Source organism: Scomber japonicus, chromosome 13 (assembly GCF_027409825.1).
Source record: "Scomber japonicus isolate fScoJap1 chromosome 13, fScoJap1.pri, whole genome shotgun sequence".
In the NCBI taxonomy this organism is placed as follows: Eukaryota; Metazoa; Chordata; class Actinopteri; order Scombriformes; family Scombridae; genus Scomber; species Scomber japonicus.
In genome coordinates, this window is record NC_070590.1 from 10,376,739 (window position 1) to 10,395,204 (window position 18,466).

Sequence of the window (18,466 nt, forward strand, 5' to 3'; positions counted from 1 at the left end):
ACATTTATTTTCATTTAATTCAGTGATGTTTCTCACTGCAGGTAAGAGCCAACATTGTAAAAACTAGTCCTGACATAGGAGTGGTTGAGGTGTGTGTGAGAGAGAGAGAGAGAGATGAGAGAGAGAGAGAGAGAGAGAGAGAGAGAGGTATTTTGTGTGTGTGTGCATGCAGTCTGTTCGCGTGACTGCATTTGGGTGCTCATCTCTTCATGTGGTCCCCCGCGAAGTTTGCTGGTTCCCTCTCTCTAACTCCCTCCCCCACTCTCTCTCTCTCTAACTCCCTCCCCCACTCTCTCTCTCTCTCTCTCTCTCTCTCTCTCCTCTCTCATCTCTCTCTCTCTCTCTCTCTCTCTCTCTCTCTCTCTCTCTCTCTCTCTCTCTCTCTCTCTCTCTCTCTCTCTCTCTCTCTCTCTCTCTCTCTCTCTCTCTCTCTCTCTCTCTCTCTCTCTCTCTCTCTCTCTCTCTCTCTCTGTGGCATGTCTGTCTACGCAGTTGTCACCTCCAATTCCAACTTCAATTCATTACATGTCCTCTTGCCCCAGCTGGCACAGACACACACACACACTTATGCACACTTATGCACACTTACACACACACACACACACACACACACACACAGAGGCTGCCAGAGATATGGTAGTTCGGACGAAGGTAGAATATTTGAGAGTTTTTATCTTCATCTGCTCCCTTTCTTTTCACTTCATCCTCATTTTACCCCTCGCTGTCACTCCTATCTCTATTATATGCTCTCTCTCTCTCTCTCTCTCTCTCTCTCCCTCACTCTCTCTCTCTCTCTCTCCCTCTCCCTCTCTCTCCCTCTCTCTCTCTCTTCAGGTCCCTCTATTTTCTCCCCCTCTCCATCTGTCTCCCTCTACTGTATCTTAATCCAACCTCTGTGGACTTGCCAGTAATAGAGTGGAGCATGTCTGTGTGTTGAGCCTATTCAATGAGCTCTGTGTATGTTTTATTGAATGGAGCACATAGATGCATGCAGTTAATATGTATGTATTTGTGTATGCATTACGTATTCTTCCTCTCAGTATTGTGTGTGACACTGTCCCCATCGTACGACATTACATCAAGCCAACAGTGGCCTTGATTGATCAAAGCTTTCTGCAGGAATACAGGGCTGTGTCTGTGTGTGTGTGTGTGTGTATGTGTGTGTGGTGTGTGTTTTTCACCTGTCTGATGTAGCTACTTGCAGTCATTTCACTCCTCCTTGCTCCCTTTGATGCAGAATTGCATGTGATTTTATGCAGTCAGGGAGGAAAAAAATCAAAGGTTTGGGAACAAACAACAAATCGACTGAAGGCCAAAGAAAGTACAATTGTAATTGTAACTAATAAAGTGAATGCAAACTGGAGGCTGGAGGCTGTAATTGGACAGATAAAGAAAAGAGATGCAGTTAATAACTAAGACGATCACAGAGAAGAGTTGACGTGTCAGAAAGAGACAATGCAAAGAGACAAAGGGAGTCACTGAGCAAAGAATTGAGATAAACGATGGAAATCAGATTCAGACATTGAGTTAAATAAAAGAAAGACAACTCATTCAGGCTGTGAGACAGCAGCTATTGTTAACATTGCTTGCTGTGTGCAAAGGTGAGTTGTTGCTGGTGTAACAGCCTGCTCTGACAGCTGTTGGTGAAGGTTATGCTAGCCGTCAGAGTTCACTGTTTTTAATGTGTAGTTACGTCTGGAGTGGAATTGACCTTCTAATAAAATGTGCATTTTTGTTTTTGTTTGGATCAAGATTATTATATTGATTATAGTGATCTTGAAAGTGAGGCTTACTTTATTGTTGCAACAACTGTAACTTAAAACTGAAACCAACAAATGTGAAAAAAAATGAATTCTCACAGTAGTTGAGGCTTTTTTTAGTTCTTCATTAGTAAGGAAGTATATAATGTGCGGTGTGTGTCTGTGTGTGTCTGTGTGTGTCTGTGTGTGTCTGTGTGTGTCTGTGTGTGTCTGTGTGTGTGTCTCTGTGTGTGTGTGTGTGTGTATATATATAAGCACCAAAGTTGAAACTAAACTGACATGTAACGGTTGTGTGGCTTGGCCCGACCACCCAGGTCATGTCAAGGCAGTATGTCACTACTGACATCTACAGGCCGACCGTGTTCATGTCAGATACTCCATCAGTGACCTCACCATCCATTACCATGCCTGTATTTACTCAGCTGTGATGGTTTGAGTTGGTACTCAAGCTAAGCAGCACCTCTACAGCCTGTGCACATTCACAGTCAGTAGAAATGAGTTGGATGGGGATATTCTTTTTCACCATTTCTAATAATCAAATAATCAGTGCTAGCCCTTTTTATCTAACTTCAACACCATGAGAGATGGATCAAAGATTACAGGAGTGAATTACAATGCTTTTGTCTGTTTTTTTATGATAGGCTGGCTAGTTGGTTTAACTACATTGTTCTACTATCTACATGTTTATAGATTCAATCACAAGAAAGAGATATTAAGTGATGCTACTCTCACAGTCTGCATGAGTATAAGAATTAATGCCACTTTATTTCTATTGTATACATTTTGGTATGTACATATTAGCCAAAATCAGCAACATGAATCTTCAACTCTGATTCTTGCAGAATTTCTTTATCGTCCTGCTTACATTTGGTATCTCTGAGCAATACATTATATGCCCCCCCCCACGAATACAATACTGTTTAAATATTCAGTGAGCTTGTGTCATTGTTTGTTGAACCCATTTTTAATTATCATTCTCATCAGCATTCATCAGCCTCATCACATTTTCTTTAATTACTTATCTATGCCATTTGTGCTCTTTATTATTCATCTCAGTGTATTGTTCTCGCTCGCTCTTTCTTCTCTCTTTCTTACTTTGTGTCTTGCATCTTTCTCTTTGTCATGCTCCATCTCTCTCTCACTCATCCTCTTCTATGAACTACTTTCTCTCTTTATGTCATTCTCTCTCTCTCTCTCTTTGATTAGAGCAGTCTCAGGTGTGCCCTGCCACTAAGCCATTAAATGCTATCTTTGCATCCTAATGAAGCCTATGCCTAAACAATGTGTTGTGTTTTAATGATGTTCCTCCCTCTGAGACCATTAACCAACCAATACCTGACTATTATGCTTTACAGACCAGGCCTCATCCATTAACGTCTTGAAGGTTTCCAAAAACCATTTGGGGCACCAGAACAACTCTCTACGCATTGACCTGCAGTGTAGCAAAGATTATCCCAGCTCTAAAATGCCTTTTGGGAAACCCAGTCTCTTGTCTGTGATGCCAAATGGCCAGTCTGGGCTTTATAGTCCATTTTATCACTGGGAAAGAAGGAGGAGCAGAGCACTCAGACTCAAGGCTAGTTAATCTCATTGTTGAAATTGGACGCAATAAGTGTAACAGAGTTAGGTTTTATACAAGAAGGAACAAAGAAGATATCGTCCTAATATGTTGTGACTGGCTTTTTGTGCTCTCAGGGAACCATATAGGTCTACAGAAAGATGAATGTAGTCATAATGTTTGCATAATGGCCATTTGTATGTAGGTTAAGGTGCTTTTCTTCTTATCTGATGGATGGGTACAGGGGAGTTTCCATATTTTTGGAATGGGATGGAAAACTGCTATGACGTCTGTGACATTATGTTTGCTTATTGGTCTTGGACAATATTAGGTATGTTCAGTTGAAAATACACTAATCAGATATCAGATTCAGTATAATCTTTTGGTCAAACTGTTATTCTCTGGCTTTAATTCAGATATAGTCTATTTTCATTTTCTAACCACAATGTCTTTAAAAAGTCTCGGTGGGTGATTTTATCATTACTGAATGAACACATGAGTCTACTGTACACACCTCACTGAAGCTGCTATTACAAACACACAGTGACATTACAAAAAAGATTATCTGTATAGTTCATATCACAGTATGTTGCCCAACTCTACCAGTTGTGTTATGTGTTCATGACATTAGCCAATTATTCATTTATAAGCGACCAATCTAGGTAACTTGGATGTTGTGACAGCTCCAGGCCTGGTTCCTTATGAATTTTTACCCCCATCATACTTGAATTGAATCATTTCTCGCTCTTATTATACTAGATAATTTCTCAGGTCTTAATCAGACTCTGTAAATGATGGTTGTTGTGAAAGCTCGGCTCTGTCTGCTTGGTCCTTCATGATTGTGCCTCTGTGTTGACATGATAGAAGTGTACAGCTGAAGGAACCTCACACATTTATATTTAATCTTCCCAACTCTCATCCTTAATAAATGAGGAGAATGGGAGACCCCCCCTCACCCCCCCCTGCCTGGCTCCGGCCCCGCTGGGAGAGGGAAAGAGGGGGGATTAGAGCAGGATTAAGTCTGTGGTGTGAATAGGAGCCACGAGACCACCACAATTATTCATCCCCCCCACACACTTCCATCCATCCATCCATCCCTTCCTTCTCTCTCTCACACACACACACACACACACACACACACACACACACACACACACACACACACACACACACACACACACACACACACACACACACACACACACACACATATACAAACAGATGAACTCTTCCTCTCTGTACTTACCCTCTGTCGTTCCCTGGAACATCCAAAACACACACATACACTCACACACACACATCTCTAGCATGTTTTGCCATTTGGGAAATTCCTTAATGTTGACTCGTCTTCTCAATTAGGAAATAATTCCAACAAACTGAGCATAAACCAAATAACAGATGATAAAATAGTATAATTGGATCATCCAGAGAGGAACCACAGACTGATTCAGAGCTTTTTAAAAGGAGGATTTCTGGATTTCGGACCGTGCCAGTGATAATACAGTGGTTTTCAGATGCATAGTTATCATGAAGCAGGAATGCCAAGAAGAGCCAAACTGATGTATCTGTACTGCCACTACTGACTAAACCCACATTCATATCTATTTCACAAGGTGTGGGCCAAATTGGAAAAATAATTAGAATTACAAATCACAAAAAAAAATGTGCCATCAGTCTCATCAGGGCAGTGAGTTAGCTGCGAGTACAATGTCACAACAACTGGCTGTTTAAATTCTTAAATGCCCTGTTTCCTTTACAGATCTCTATTAGAGCGCTCGGATTATCAAATCTCAACATCAGCCACAACAGAACAGATTCCACTAACAGTCAGGTTATTATGGTGGATTAGTTTAATGACACTTGTGTTTATCCACTAAAACAGCATCAAACAGACATTAAACCTCACCACTAAATTCCCTGACTGTAACCCTTTCCTCGCTGTAACCAAATTCTAGTTATCACCTTAAGCTGAAAGAATATTGATAACCCCTTGACTAAATAACGATTTCATTATTGATTTATCTGCTTGTTGCTTTCTTTACCAGTCTATTAAATGTCTTGTCTATAAAATGTCAGAAAATGGAGGAAAAAAACTCTAGGTGATGTATTTAGATGTCTTGGTTTGTCTGATCAGCTGTCTAAAATCCAAAGATATTCAGTTTACTAACATGTCTGACACAGAAAATGGTCAAATTATCATATTTGAGGAACTACAATGACTTAATAATTGGTAGTTTTGCTTAAATAGCTACCACATGTATTCAGTTATCAAAATAGCTGCAGATTCATTTTATGCTAATTTACTATTTGATTGATCCACTAATTGTTACGGCTCTATTCTAAATATTCTAATATACTTTACCTTGCAAAAATGTCCTGCAATATTATAAAGATGTACTGTTTACTGTTTGTGAGGATACATTTACTGTTTACTTCAGAAATTCCAAAGTTTTTGCAATCTCAACTTGTTTGATCAAAGTTTTCACACATCTAGAAGCTTGATAAGATGAAGGTCTGTCCAATGGCTCATGTTTTTCTCCTTCCAATATCCTCTGTGGTTGTGTTCACAGAAGCCCCCCCTCCCTCTCCCCCTCCCCCCCAAGTACTGATTTGCTCAGCAGTTTGACACATTAGTTTCTGGCATGCCTATGTGGCTCCGAGTGAATGTATTAAAAGGATGCAGCCAGGGTGAGAGCTTCATCATCACTGACTGATGACTGCTCCATCACACAGAAATCAATAAGTATTTACCTGTGATGAAATTAGCAATCATTCTCTGTCCCCCCTCCTGCTCACTTTTTCTGTCTCCTCTTATTCACACACAGACACAACAAACTAGTAGTGAAGTGTGTTGATCAACAGGGACTGAGGGTAGAGAAATCTACCAGTGCATGATTGTGTGTTTGAGTCAATAACACAAACAGTCTAGTGCTAGTAGCTGCCTGCAGTTCAATAAGTGAAGCACACAATGCATTGCACTGCGGTACCTTATAGGAAATTCAGTTCTCTTAAATACTCTTCCAGTCATTGTGTGTGTGTGTGCGATTGTGTGTTTGTGCAGATGTGTGTGTGTGTGTGTGTGTGTGTGTGTGTGTGTGTGTGTATGTGTGTGTGTGTATGTGTGTGTGCGGATGTTACAGTAGCACACTTTGAAATTAGAAAGTTACTATTTAAGTGTTGCTAATAGCATGATTATTTTGGTATGTGGTTGACAGAGCAGAACACAAGCTACATTAATATAGACATGTTTGTGATAGAGATAAAAAGCAGCAGATGCATTGATAATTGGAGTTTGCTAAACTGGAACTTGGTCATCAAATTCAGTGCATCTGTGAATCTGTTTTAATCTGTATGAAAAGCTAAGGAACTGAACAAAATCCGATATTTAACTATATAATATAATTCATCAGTCAAAATAAATCTACAATGAATCACTTAAATGTGTTGATTTCCTCACACGTCCACAGTTTGGTCCAAACTAGAGCTGCAATGATTGACCAAAATAACATTGGCAACAATTTTGATAAATTATTTTTCACAGTCACAGAAAACATTTCCAAAGCTTTCTTTGATAGTAGACTGAATATATTAGCGTTGGGGACTATTAGTCAGGACAAAAGAAGACATTTCAGGATGTCACCTTGGGCTTTGGAAAATGCAATCAATGTTTTTCATCATTTTCTGACATTTTATGGACCAAACGACTAAATGATTCATTGAGAAAACAATCATCAGATTATTCACTAATGAAAATAATCATTAGTTGCCCCCCGAGTCGAAACAGAATGCGCTGTACAGTTTATCTTAAGTTAAATAATTAGTGCATTATTCACTGATAATACATCTTCACATAGACTTGCGCCCATTCTCTCGTATCTGGTTCTTGGAAAGAGGCAGCTGTGTATAAACGGACACAAATGTTGCTTTAACATAAAATAATGTAATAGTAATCATCATTTTCAGGGCATTATCTGGTCCATAGGTGGTAGATGGTGTGCACTATATTGTAAATAGGGAATCAGCTCCTAATGATTTCTAAGTTCAGCATAGATTCAAATAAACCTACATTTATATACATTGAGAGCAGTACCCATTAATTATGCCACACATTAAGAACAAGCCACTGAACTTCTTAAACTCCACCCCTCACTACTGTGTTTCCCTGTGGGTTTAAAGAGTGGGGGAGTTAAGTGCTCATGGGGTCTTACTGTACAACAGGCCTATTAGAGTAGAGTACTGAGGGGGCAGCACCCCCAGACTCAACGTGTTTAATATTGCATGTTGGCACCGTGGTTCATCGCAGCCTTCAGCTAGCTTCTGTGGTTCAGTTTTGCTTGGTGTGTCTTCGCATGTACAGCGGTTGGTGTTGCGTGTGTATGGGTGTGTTTGGGCGGTCGGCGATGGAGGAGGTGTGCTGTAGGTTTGCCCGTTGTCGCAGGAGGACATCTTCTCTCACCCTGACACTGCCCAGAATCAAACTGGTAAGACTTGAGAATTAGAGGTTTGGCTTTCTTCTGGAGCAGAGGGGGCACCAAGACTGGTACATTTGTCCACCTGCCCAGTACAAAGAGATGAAACCTCACCGTCTCACTTTATAGGAAGTCCTTTTTTTTTAACATACTCAAACACTCTTGTACTCTTTGCAGTGCAACATGTGTAGTAGTACCTAATTTGGTTATCCTTTCATCCTCATCTATCCTGTATGGATGCAGTGGAAGAACCTGTCCATAAAACTTAGACTTGTACAGTAATGCCTTGTTACTTGTACTTCATTGAGTGTTGACACAGTCAGCTTTGTGTCTAGCTTTGTAGAGTTTCTGTACAATTCAGTGTTGCATATGTCAATCTACTAAGAAGCAGCATAGAGTTTTTGGCTATTGGTGGATTAAGATGAGCCTTTTCTATGCTGTGTAACAATATTTCTCCTGCCATGTGTATGTGGGGGTTCCTTTGTATGCACTCCATGTAAATCTTTCTGGTGGTGGTGGTGGTGGCACTATGATTTCCTTTACCAATAATTTATATGAGGTCAATTAAATGATGCCCTAAAGCAGTCTGTTAATCAGGAGAAGTTAGAGTCTATAGTCTCACAAACTGGGGATGAAACTGTGCTTCTTTGCTACATTGTGAATTCAATACTTGAACAACTGGGATGCACACATGTAATCATTTAAAAACAATAAGTAATACTCAGGGGCCTTCCTGCTATCTCTCTCTTTCTCTATGGTGCTGAAAAATTGGTGTTTGCACGTTGGATTTTTAAAATATGCAATATTCAGAAAAAACAAGACAACAAAAAAACATGCTTTGTGTAAATTGACTGAAATGAACTGACTGCAACGAGCAGATTTGTGTAAGGAATGTAGTTTTTTTGTGGCCTGCCTGAAATGGCCTATTTGCTTATTTAATTGCTATAATGCCAGTTGAAGTGTGGGTGTATATGCAGTATGTTTGTTTGTTAATTGTCTTTGGATATTTCTTTGTAAGAGTGCTCTTGTGTCTAATGTAATGGATGGTGTGTGTGTGTGTGTGTGTGTGTATACAGTGTGCACAAGTAACTGACAAGGCACGCTTTCAGCATAAAAACGCCTGTCTCATAAGACAGCCACTGCCAGAATTTACTGTTTCATCGTTTTGTTAAGGTCACTTCAAAAATATTCCACCCTCTGCTGTCTGTCAGAAATCACATCAGCCTCTAAACCTGGATTATAATTTACAACCATATGAAGTGTCTTCAGCTTCATTCTGTATACGTTCATTATTGTGGGAGTATAGCATGTGAAACAGTGCCAAACCAGCTTTGGCTCTCAGGCTGATGAAAATGTGTCTGCGTGTGTGTGTGTGTGTGTGCGTGTGTGCGTGTGTGTGTGTGTGTGTGTGTGTGTGTGTCTGCATATGTGTATGTTTGCCTCGGTTGAACTCATATCCTCTCTGTCTTCTCTGTGTCTCTCCCTCTATCTCTCTGCTACTTCCTGTCTGTCTGCACAGCTTCCTGCTGACCTCAATAAGATGCACCTAACAGACCACGCCCACCAGCAGGTGATGCACATGCCTCCAAGCCAATCAGGATGCAGCATCGCCAGCGACTCGGGGAGCAGCAGCCTATCAGATATTTACCAGGTGGGTACCGCATTTCTTGTTTATATAATATCCTCTTTTTTTAGTTGTGTCTTTTTTTTAATGTTCCTTTTTTCAAGACCACACCCACATCTGATAAACCCCTCTTCAAGATGTTCTGTATATAGTTGAAGCAATGACACAAAACATAAAATCATAACCTACTGATGCTCTTCTAAAGCTTCAGTGCTATGAAACCTCTTTTTTAAGTTAACTATTAAGGTTTTGTTTAGCATATTTTAAGCAGAGTCTATTAATAATACTATCATTGTGCAATATCTATAGCTGTAGTAGTCTATCCTCCTCTTTTTACTGTCATTGTAAAAAAAAGAAAAAGAAAAAAAGAAGGAAAGTCTTTGGTGAATGAAACAGAAGTTTTTCTCTTCTCTGCCACCTTTATTACATTATTAAAGTAAAATAATGAAATCTGTCCAATCCAGTAACCAACTCCCCCCCCCCCCCCCACACACACACACACACACACATACACACACCTTTCTGCTGTTGCTCTTCCACCATCACACTGCGACAGCATCTGCTCTGTAGCAGAAGTATTTTACTGATGGTGGATTCTCTCCAGCTTGATGTGCTCCAATTCTGTCCGTGTACCTGCAGCACATGTGTCACCCTCTACCCTCCCTCCTCGTACTCCTTGGGATCAGGCTAATTATTGTTGTGCATCCTGGCGATTGGTCCCCTTCTGCACTTCCTGCTGTGGAGGAAAGGTCACATGTAGGAAATGAACCTCACCATTCAAGCTCTGTCTAAACCCTTTCTACAGGTATAGGAACTGTAAGAATATAAGTGTAGCAGGGTGTTGTGTTAGATTTAGGTATCCTGAAACAGTTACTATAAGTAGTCCTTGGGCATTGGACTTACTGTCTTCATTGGACACCTGTAGGAGACTATTTGTCCCATTTAGTCTCCGTCCTGCAATCCAATTTCTGGCGTTACACATTTGAAACTGTTGATTGTCTCTTTTTTAAGTAGATGAATTATTTAAAATCAGTTGTTTTTTTGTGTCTTTGATGCATGCTCTCCGTTCTGATGATTGCTTTTAATATCAGCAAATCATCGCAATCACTCAACCTAATGCAAAAACTGTAAAATGTTAAATGCAAATTTAAAAGTATGATTGCTGTACCAGTGAGGTCATAATATTTTACTCTCAGCTCCTTTCTAAGCTTCACCTTTACGTGACATTTCTGAGTATTCAATAGCTCAGTGTGCTTTGGAATTAAATGCCTCTCTTGAGTGTGGGGTATTTTAATGGCTGCAAATCAATAATCCATAAAAGGGTACATGACAAGCCTGTCATCTCGTCAGTTTAATCCCTTAGCTCGCCTAATCTCCTCTCTGTACACTGGAAGTTGTAATAAATCTGAGAAGCTTTCAATATTACCTCTCAGCCTTGACTCCTCTCTGCAGGGTGTGAAAATATTTTAATTTGCTGCTCCTTTCCACAACCTGTGTGTGTGTGTGTGTGTGTGTGTGTGTGTGTGTGTGTGTGTGTGTGTGTGTGTGTGTGTGTGTGTGTGTGTGTGTGAATGGGAAGATGGGGCTGTTTTGACACCAGCTTGTTAGCATTGTTAGCATTCATCAATTGGACCTGTGAGGTACATTAGCTACAACCTAATGAGCTAGTTACAACAAGTTGATGAGCTGCTATGATCAATGGACTCTGCTGGCAGTAAAACTAATGAGCAGGTTGGTTTCAGTAGAGAATGTTGGTAATGCTAATGTCCTGAATCTCAGTAGGTTGATATATTTTAGATGTTATTTTAATCTTTTTGATAACTCAAGGATGAGAAATACCAACAACAATTATAGGTAGAGTTTTCTTTTTACTAACACCAGCTACCATGCCAGCTACTTTGGAGCCTGCAGTCTCTTCTCATAGTCCATCTCATGATTACATTGTATACTTGATATATTTCCCCAAACAAAACTTAAAAAATGAGGAGAAAGTAACATGGAAAAGAGATAAAACTGGGAAATGCACAAGTGAGGCAGTGGGAGATATTCACATAATCTGCTACAAAATACAGTCAGAGCATCACTGCAATTTCTCAACTGAGCAGAGTGTTTGCCACCACTAAAGATGTAACTGAGCCCAGCGAAAGAGAAAGTCTCTGCCTGTGAACCTGGAATATTAGTTTGAAGAGAAACGAGTGTATACCCATCCAGAAAGAATAAGGTTAAATGTTATAGTATAAAACATCTGGACTGGAATCTGCTGTGAGAAATTGTCAAATATAGGAGGCCTCAGATGGACTGTTGCTTTGTTGCTCTGTTGTCTTGTGTTTGTCCTGGATTATCTGGTCTGACTGTTTTTGTCCTTTTCGTTGTCTCTGTTGCTGTCTTAACCTGGCGTCTGTCTCTTCCTCCCTCTGTGTGTGTGTCTGATAAAACAGTGCAACAGATTTACACCTACTTTTCCCAGACATTACATTTCAGACCCAGTTTCCTCTGCAGCAGTGGTCAGTTGGCAGTGACAAAGTACTTGCAGTAGCAATCTGTATAAATGTTCACTTCCCTGTCTTGTATTTTGTTCCTTTACACCGGGACAATTTTCCTGAGCCCAAACATGGAATTTTTAGCAGTGTCACTTTTCATTAATTACACTCAAAGCCTTGGTGAGATCATTTATTAAATAAGGACAACCACATTTCAACTGTTTATTGCCCTGAACAAATTATCCGCACATATCCCTCAGTGTCTCAGGTGGTTGTTATAGTGATGGTGAGGTGGGATAAGGACAAAGAATATCATAAAGTAGTTACCTCAAATATAATAGCCCAGAGAGCTGATTAATTATGGAGTCTATTAGTCATTGTCAGTAAACTTTCACAGTCATCTATGCTCCCACTAGAAAAAAAGATTAAGCAGGGATCATTCAGATATTTTAACCTCCTTATCTCCGACCCGTCATACTATCCACCACAACCTGTCCTCCCTCATCCAGCCCGCCTGCAATGTGTTCACAGATTGATGTGAGTCAGGTCAACCTGGGTCAGACGTTTAACACAGAGACCTGATCTCTTCATCCTGAGATTAGATATATATCACATGGATCTGATCCCATCAGCTCGTCACTGACCCGGCCCTCTGTTTGTTTACTGCTGTCTTAAAGCGCTGACCCACCACTCAGCCATGATCCTAAAGCTGTCAAATCAACTGTTTTTTTTTCTGCTGTGGGTTTCTCCCACTCATTATTTCTCCCCACCGTCCATCTTCCCAACTTTTAAACTTTCTTTCCTCTTATTCTTCCCTTGTGCCTTTTACCTCCTTTACACCCCTCTTGTGTCAGTCACCCTCTATTCTCTTATTATTCTCTGTCCCTCCCACATTACATTACATTAATTTCTTTGCATCTTTTCCTCCTTTCTTTTGGCTTCTCTCTACTGTATCATCTCTCTATTTTTCTCTTTTCTGTCTCTGTTCCTATTCTGTCTGTCGCAGCAATGTCAAAATGTGTTGGTGGGTAGGACAGTATAGGCTGATGCGATGTCCCTCGTCTCTCAGAAATGTCCCCCTGGCTCAAACTTGTTTTGGGAGTTGAACTGAAGAGGCACATCCTGCATACTGAATGAGGAAAAAACAAAAAAAAAAAAAAAAAGAAATGTCGGTGAAGAGTGAAGATAAAGCAAAATGTTACTGTTTTATGATCGTATCAGTGTCCTTTCCCACAACCTCAATACACAGTCTGACAGTGTTTGATGTTGTTGTTAATATGGTGTTTGTTCTCTTGTTATTGTGATCTATATTGACTAAAAAGAACAAGAAGATACACCTTTGGCCTTTGTCTTGTTCTGCACAATGTTCGCTGGCCTCATGACAGCATGAGACCAATTTCCTCCAAGAAGCAATAAATCAGAGGTGACAGAAGTGACAGCAAAAAGAAAAAATATGTGTAAGAACATCATGAAGGACAGCTATTATTGAAATGTTACCTAAGTATGAAGATTTTATCCTTGTGATTCCTCTAAGGGCTGTTTTTTTTGTGCAGTTTCTGGCAGAAAGGATCCAGTTTGTTAAATCATTACAGGTTGTACTGTCTAACTCTCTGACTGTTTATTATGTCAGTCATATGTTATCAGTGTCATTACAAAACAGCATTAGCCAAAAAAATTAAATCAAGGTTGAGATTTTTATTTTAGACGGAGGATTTCGTTCTGTCACATCTTTTCTCATCTATTAGGCCAAATTGATTGCATCTGGTGTAGAGCAGAACTGAGCAGCTGGTATGTTTTTAAAAGTCCTCTAAATACCTTGTCCAACCTAATTTATGAAAACAAGAGTGGACCTGCGCTTGAACTCGGGATGGACTGTTAGCTTAATCCCCTTGCCTCAGAGAAACCTATCTAACCTTTTTGGCTGTGAATCAAATCACTATAAAAACCAGCAGCTTGATTACATTGTCGGTTGAGGGAGACTGTCCTGTAGTGAAGGGCAAGAAATACAGTTTTTCCCCCAACGGCTACAAAAGCTAATACATTGAAACCAAAACTTTCCTACTATATTCAATCATATACTACCACACTGTAGGTACACTTGATACCTACAGGATAGTACAGATACTGCTGTAAAAAAGATCCAAGGTCCAGTACCACCTGTGCTCCTCCAACAAGGGCACCAAATCTCTGTGTACATTCCTAATATTCAACAATTATTTGCCCTTGTGAAACCTAAACCATAAATTTGCAGCATAAACTTTCCTTCGCAAAAATAATTAAATAAAGATTTATCTGATTTTTTTTTTTTTAAACAGGTTAATTTTGGCTAAACAATTCTCTTTGTTTTTAGGCCTACCTGCTAGAGTGAACAGATGGCATTGCAATGCTGCCAACACCACTAGAGAGCTCCTCTTTTCACCTCTAGGTTGATGGTTCAATTCCCAACTGACCCAAAAGCCCCTATGCCCCCTAAAACCATATCCTGCCAACCATCTGTCTGCACTGCACGGGGGGAAATATGGGGGTGAAATGAATTATTACTGCTGGATTTAAATATTTGGCCATTCTACTCTGTTTTCTAGTTTGGGGGCTTGGTGTTGGGGTTTAAGCTCAGCATCACAGGTACAGCTGCTTATTCCAAGGTTATTCTTCATGTTTTGTGCAGATGATACATTATTGATAAACCTCATGAAATAAAAGGGTATGTGGAATAGAGCTGTGAAGTTAAAGGAGGTATTTAATTACTTCAGATTTTTACCAGATATTTATTCAGTCAGTGTGAGAGATATATAACACTTGACTTCCCACTATGAGTAAAACCAGCTGCCTATCTCATTATGTGTCCTTTTCATATCTCTGTAATAAAATGGGAATTGGTCACTATGGGCCAATTCTGCAAATGTCTTTTAATGGTACAGAATACTCTTAAACTCACTTTTAGTGTTATTTGAAATATCAGTCATGTCATAAAAGTGTTGCTGCCAGAATACCACAGTGAAGAACTCACACTAGGACACTGTTTCAGGGCCTGCCAACCTTCTTGTCATGGTACACATCACTACTCCAATATTAATTTCTAGGTCACATTATTACTGGAATTGAAGCTTCAAATAGTTCCTTTTGAGTTAAGCAGGTTTAACCCTAAGGCAAATGAGACCCAATCTAAAATTATAATATTTTATGAAACTCTATAAGATGCAGATTTTTCCATTTTTTCTATACATAAGAAAGGGAATTATTTCTTTAAGCTACTTCCTTCCTCACACTGTTACCAACCATGTTGCTTACTTGTCTATTCCACTCCAGGCCACAGAGAGCGAGCTAGGAGATGTGGACCTGTCTGGACTTCCGGAGGCTGCGGTGGACAGCGAGGAAGAGGAGGAGGAGGATGAGGACCTTGAGAGAGCTTCGGACACTCTTCTGGGCCGAGACCTGGTCCGAGAGTGTCTTGAAAAAGACCCAGCAGACCGCAATGACGATGACATCGGTCAGTCTAAATCTAAGCTGTCTGTTCCTGTCTCTTTATGTCTATTTCAGTTCGTAAAAACACATTTCAAATTGCATGAAAAGATAATTATTTCTTGCTCGTCTTTAATGACACACACTTGCACTTCAATTCATGTCAATTTCTCCCTCTTTGTTGGACTTGGGCTATTTTTGGACTGCATGTCCATGAGACACAGCTTTCACCAGCAGCATCCATCATTCAGTTGGCACACAGAGAGGAGATAAAAACACCCCTCTCACAAAAAGACCCCTCGCAGTGGTCTCTAAACACCAGTGCCCTTCCAATGTATATTTAAGCAGGCAATCAGAGATGACCTCATTAGCAGGACCCAGTGGGGTCTTGGAGGAGAAGGTGACCACATCAGAGAGCCGAGAGAAGCTGTAAAGGCACGGCCTGCTGTGTGCCTGCTGGAAGGCTGGCCTTCTCATGGCCTTCAGCTCTGACTGGCTCAGTGACTCACAGTTCATACTGAGGGAAAAGGGAGGGAGATGAAGGGAAGGGAGGGTGTGTCTAACCCAAGTTCAACGCTGGCTCACATCATATCTGAATAAATAAAATACAGGTTTTCTTCATTAATAAAGCTCACTTTAGTTCAGCCTTGCAAATTTCAAACGTGTGTGGCTATAGGATGTCGCTAAGTAACTTAATTCAACAATTTTTATTAAAAGTTTCACCCAGAGACTCTCTGGTAGTCTTTTCCCGAGTAAATGGTCAAAGATCTTCTTTACAGTTCATTGTTAAATGTGGAAATGCTTTAACACATTTCTAACAGGTATAATACATCCTCATCTGATTACAGCCTGATAATTGATTAATAGATGCTATTACAGACTTAGTAGTTAGTTATTATGAGTTTGCTGAAGTCAAACTTGAGCTCTTAGATAAGATGTGTATAATCTCCTCTGGTGGAGTGTTAATCTGCTTAGCTCACCAGATTGATCATTTACTTTGTCAGGAAAGTTTCCACTCATAGTAATCAATACATTTTAAACTGAGCTAAATGTTCTTTGCTCTGTGTTTTTGCCATCTGTTAAATTCCCAGCCATCTGGTGGTTAAAACAGTTTCAAAAATACTGGAAATACAGTGATTGACCCAGGGCCGTAAGAAAGAGACAGAGAGGAAATGAGTGAGGCGATAGCAGCGGGGGGAATGAAAGGGAGTGACAGAGCTGGGCTGCACAGTGTGCAGGTTGGAGCCAGGTCACTCTGTTCTCAACCACAGAGCAGAGGACGCAGACAGAAGATCAGTGGGGAAGGAACAGGGTGTGAAACTTTCTCAGTAGGCATGAAAACTTTAAACACTGACCAAGACCATTATTTATTTAATTAAAAAATATGGTCATAAACTTGGAGTACCGGTAAATGAATGAAAACGGTTGAGATATGCCATTATCTGTCTTCAGCAGCATACTATACATACGATGAAAAACAGTATAAGCAAAGCCTATGCTATAGCCTGTGCAATATGAACCATTTAACAGTCCATTATTTTTTTTAGAAATGCTGCCATTGTGTTTGGAAAAATCAATGAGTGTTTTACCTGCACACCTGAGAATCATTGTGGATAAACAAGTCACATCGATGTGTTCTCTTTTCATGTTTCACAAAAGCTTACGTTGTTTCACCTCTATTTAGTTGCTTTTCTCTCTTCTAAAATGTGCCCTCCTCCATTATCTTTTGTGCCGAACAGAGCAACTACTGGAGTTCATGCACCAGCTGCCTGCCTTCGCCAACATGACCATGTCTGTACGGAGGGATTTGTGTAGCGTCATGGTGTTTGAGGTGGTGGAACAGGCTGGTACAGTTGTACTGCACGACAAACAGGAGGTAGGAATGGACTAATAACACACCCAAACAATTATTAACAGAAGTGTATGGCAGTTACTGTGGACCCCATAAAAGTCTCTCAAAGTCTTTAAATTTATGTTCTCAGTTAAAGGCTTTAAGAATAATTAAAACATTTTGAATGTAATTAGAAATATTGTGTTTTTATGTCATTGACCTCTTTTGGTGCATATCTCACCTAGATTAATTAGAGAGTAATTATAACATGTAAAATGTGTTTGTCATTATCTTCATTAACGCAATTACACTGAATTCCCTTGACAATAAAATTGCTGTTTATCTTTCTTCAGTCAGAAACAAGATGTGTTTGTTGGCTTGCTGATTCTTAATAGGGTTGTTAATATAATTACAGGGAAAATATTTTAAATTTGTGTTTCAATAACCTGCAAAAAAAGTGATGTAACCGTCCAAAAAACCTCCACAAAGGCACTTAAACCTGAAGCAGACAAGATATGCAAGAAATAGTGCACAAAATTGAGAGAAGCACACAGACACACTGGGTTTCCATGTGCACAAATGCACCATCTTCCAGTCTATCCAAAGCTAATTCACATATAGAAACTGGTATGTGCTAAGTCACCGCAGAGTAAAAGCCCCGTCAATCACCTGTGCTGCTACACTGCTAATGAATTAAGTTACATGCCTGAGAAACAGGCGCTCTGTCATGGCTGTTTGGTTACACACAGCAACATTAGAACCGACAGGGTGATAAATGGCACTGAGCTGCCAGCCGCCAACCTAAGGAGGACCGGAATCCACATCAACCATATGAAAGCATGCGCACACTCGTTTACATTAATACGCACGTGTGTATGCGTTTCCATACTCTCCGTGTCGAGGCAGGTGACAGACAGGTCTTCTTCACTCTGTCCATCTCTCTGTGGACTCATGTTGAAGGTCAAAGAGAAGCACTTGGCTCTGCTCGCTACTGAACACCACTCTGCTAAGTGAGTGAGAGAGGGAAAGCAAAATAAAAATGTCTAAAGTGGTCTAACAGAAGTAAAAATTGAGGTAAAGTGCTTCAGAGGTCAGAAAGGAAGAGAAAGTGGAAGAAGAGGAATGCAACAAGGGTGGGAGTGCAAGTGCAGCTAAAGTTTCTTTTACTCGCCACTTCAACTTGTAAAATAATGTTTTCTACATGTAATGCCATGAGAAATCTTAAATTTATGCAAACTTTTTAAAAATAGATTTTTATATACAGTATATCTGTGGTCGTTTAGCT

General features: G+C 40.1%; 1 protein-coding gene across 3 annotated transcripts in view; it reads left to right on the top strand.

Annotated features, from left to right (window-relative positions):
• The window catches only part of LOC128371915 (rap guanine nucleotide exchange factor 6-like), a 149,892-nt gene that overhangs the window by 90,481 nt on the left and 40,945 nt on the right, over window positions 1-18,466 (top strand). For all 3 annotated transcript variants that reach the window (XM_053332311.1, XM_053332312.1, XM_053332310.1), the window contains 3 exons: window positions 9,307-9,438; window positions 15,198-15,378; window positions 17,090-17,226. In XM_053332311.1, the coding sequence (XP_053188286.1) occupies window positions 9,307-9,438; window positions 15,198-15,378; window positions 17,090-17,226 (450 nt within the window). The remainder of the gene's footprint in view (window positions 1-9,306; window positions 9,439-15,197; window positions 15,379-17,089; window positions 17,227-18,466) is intronic.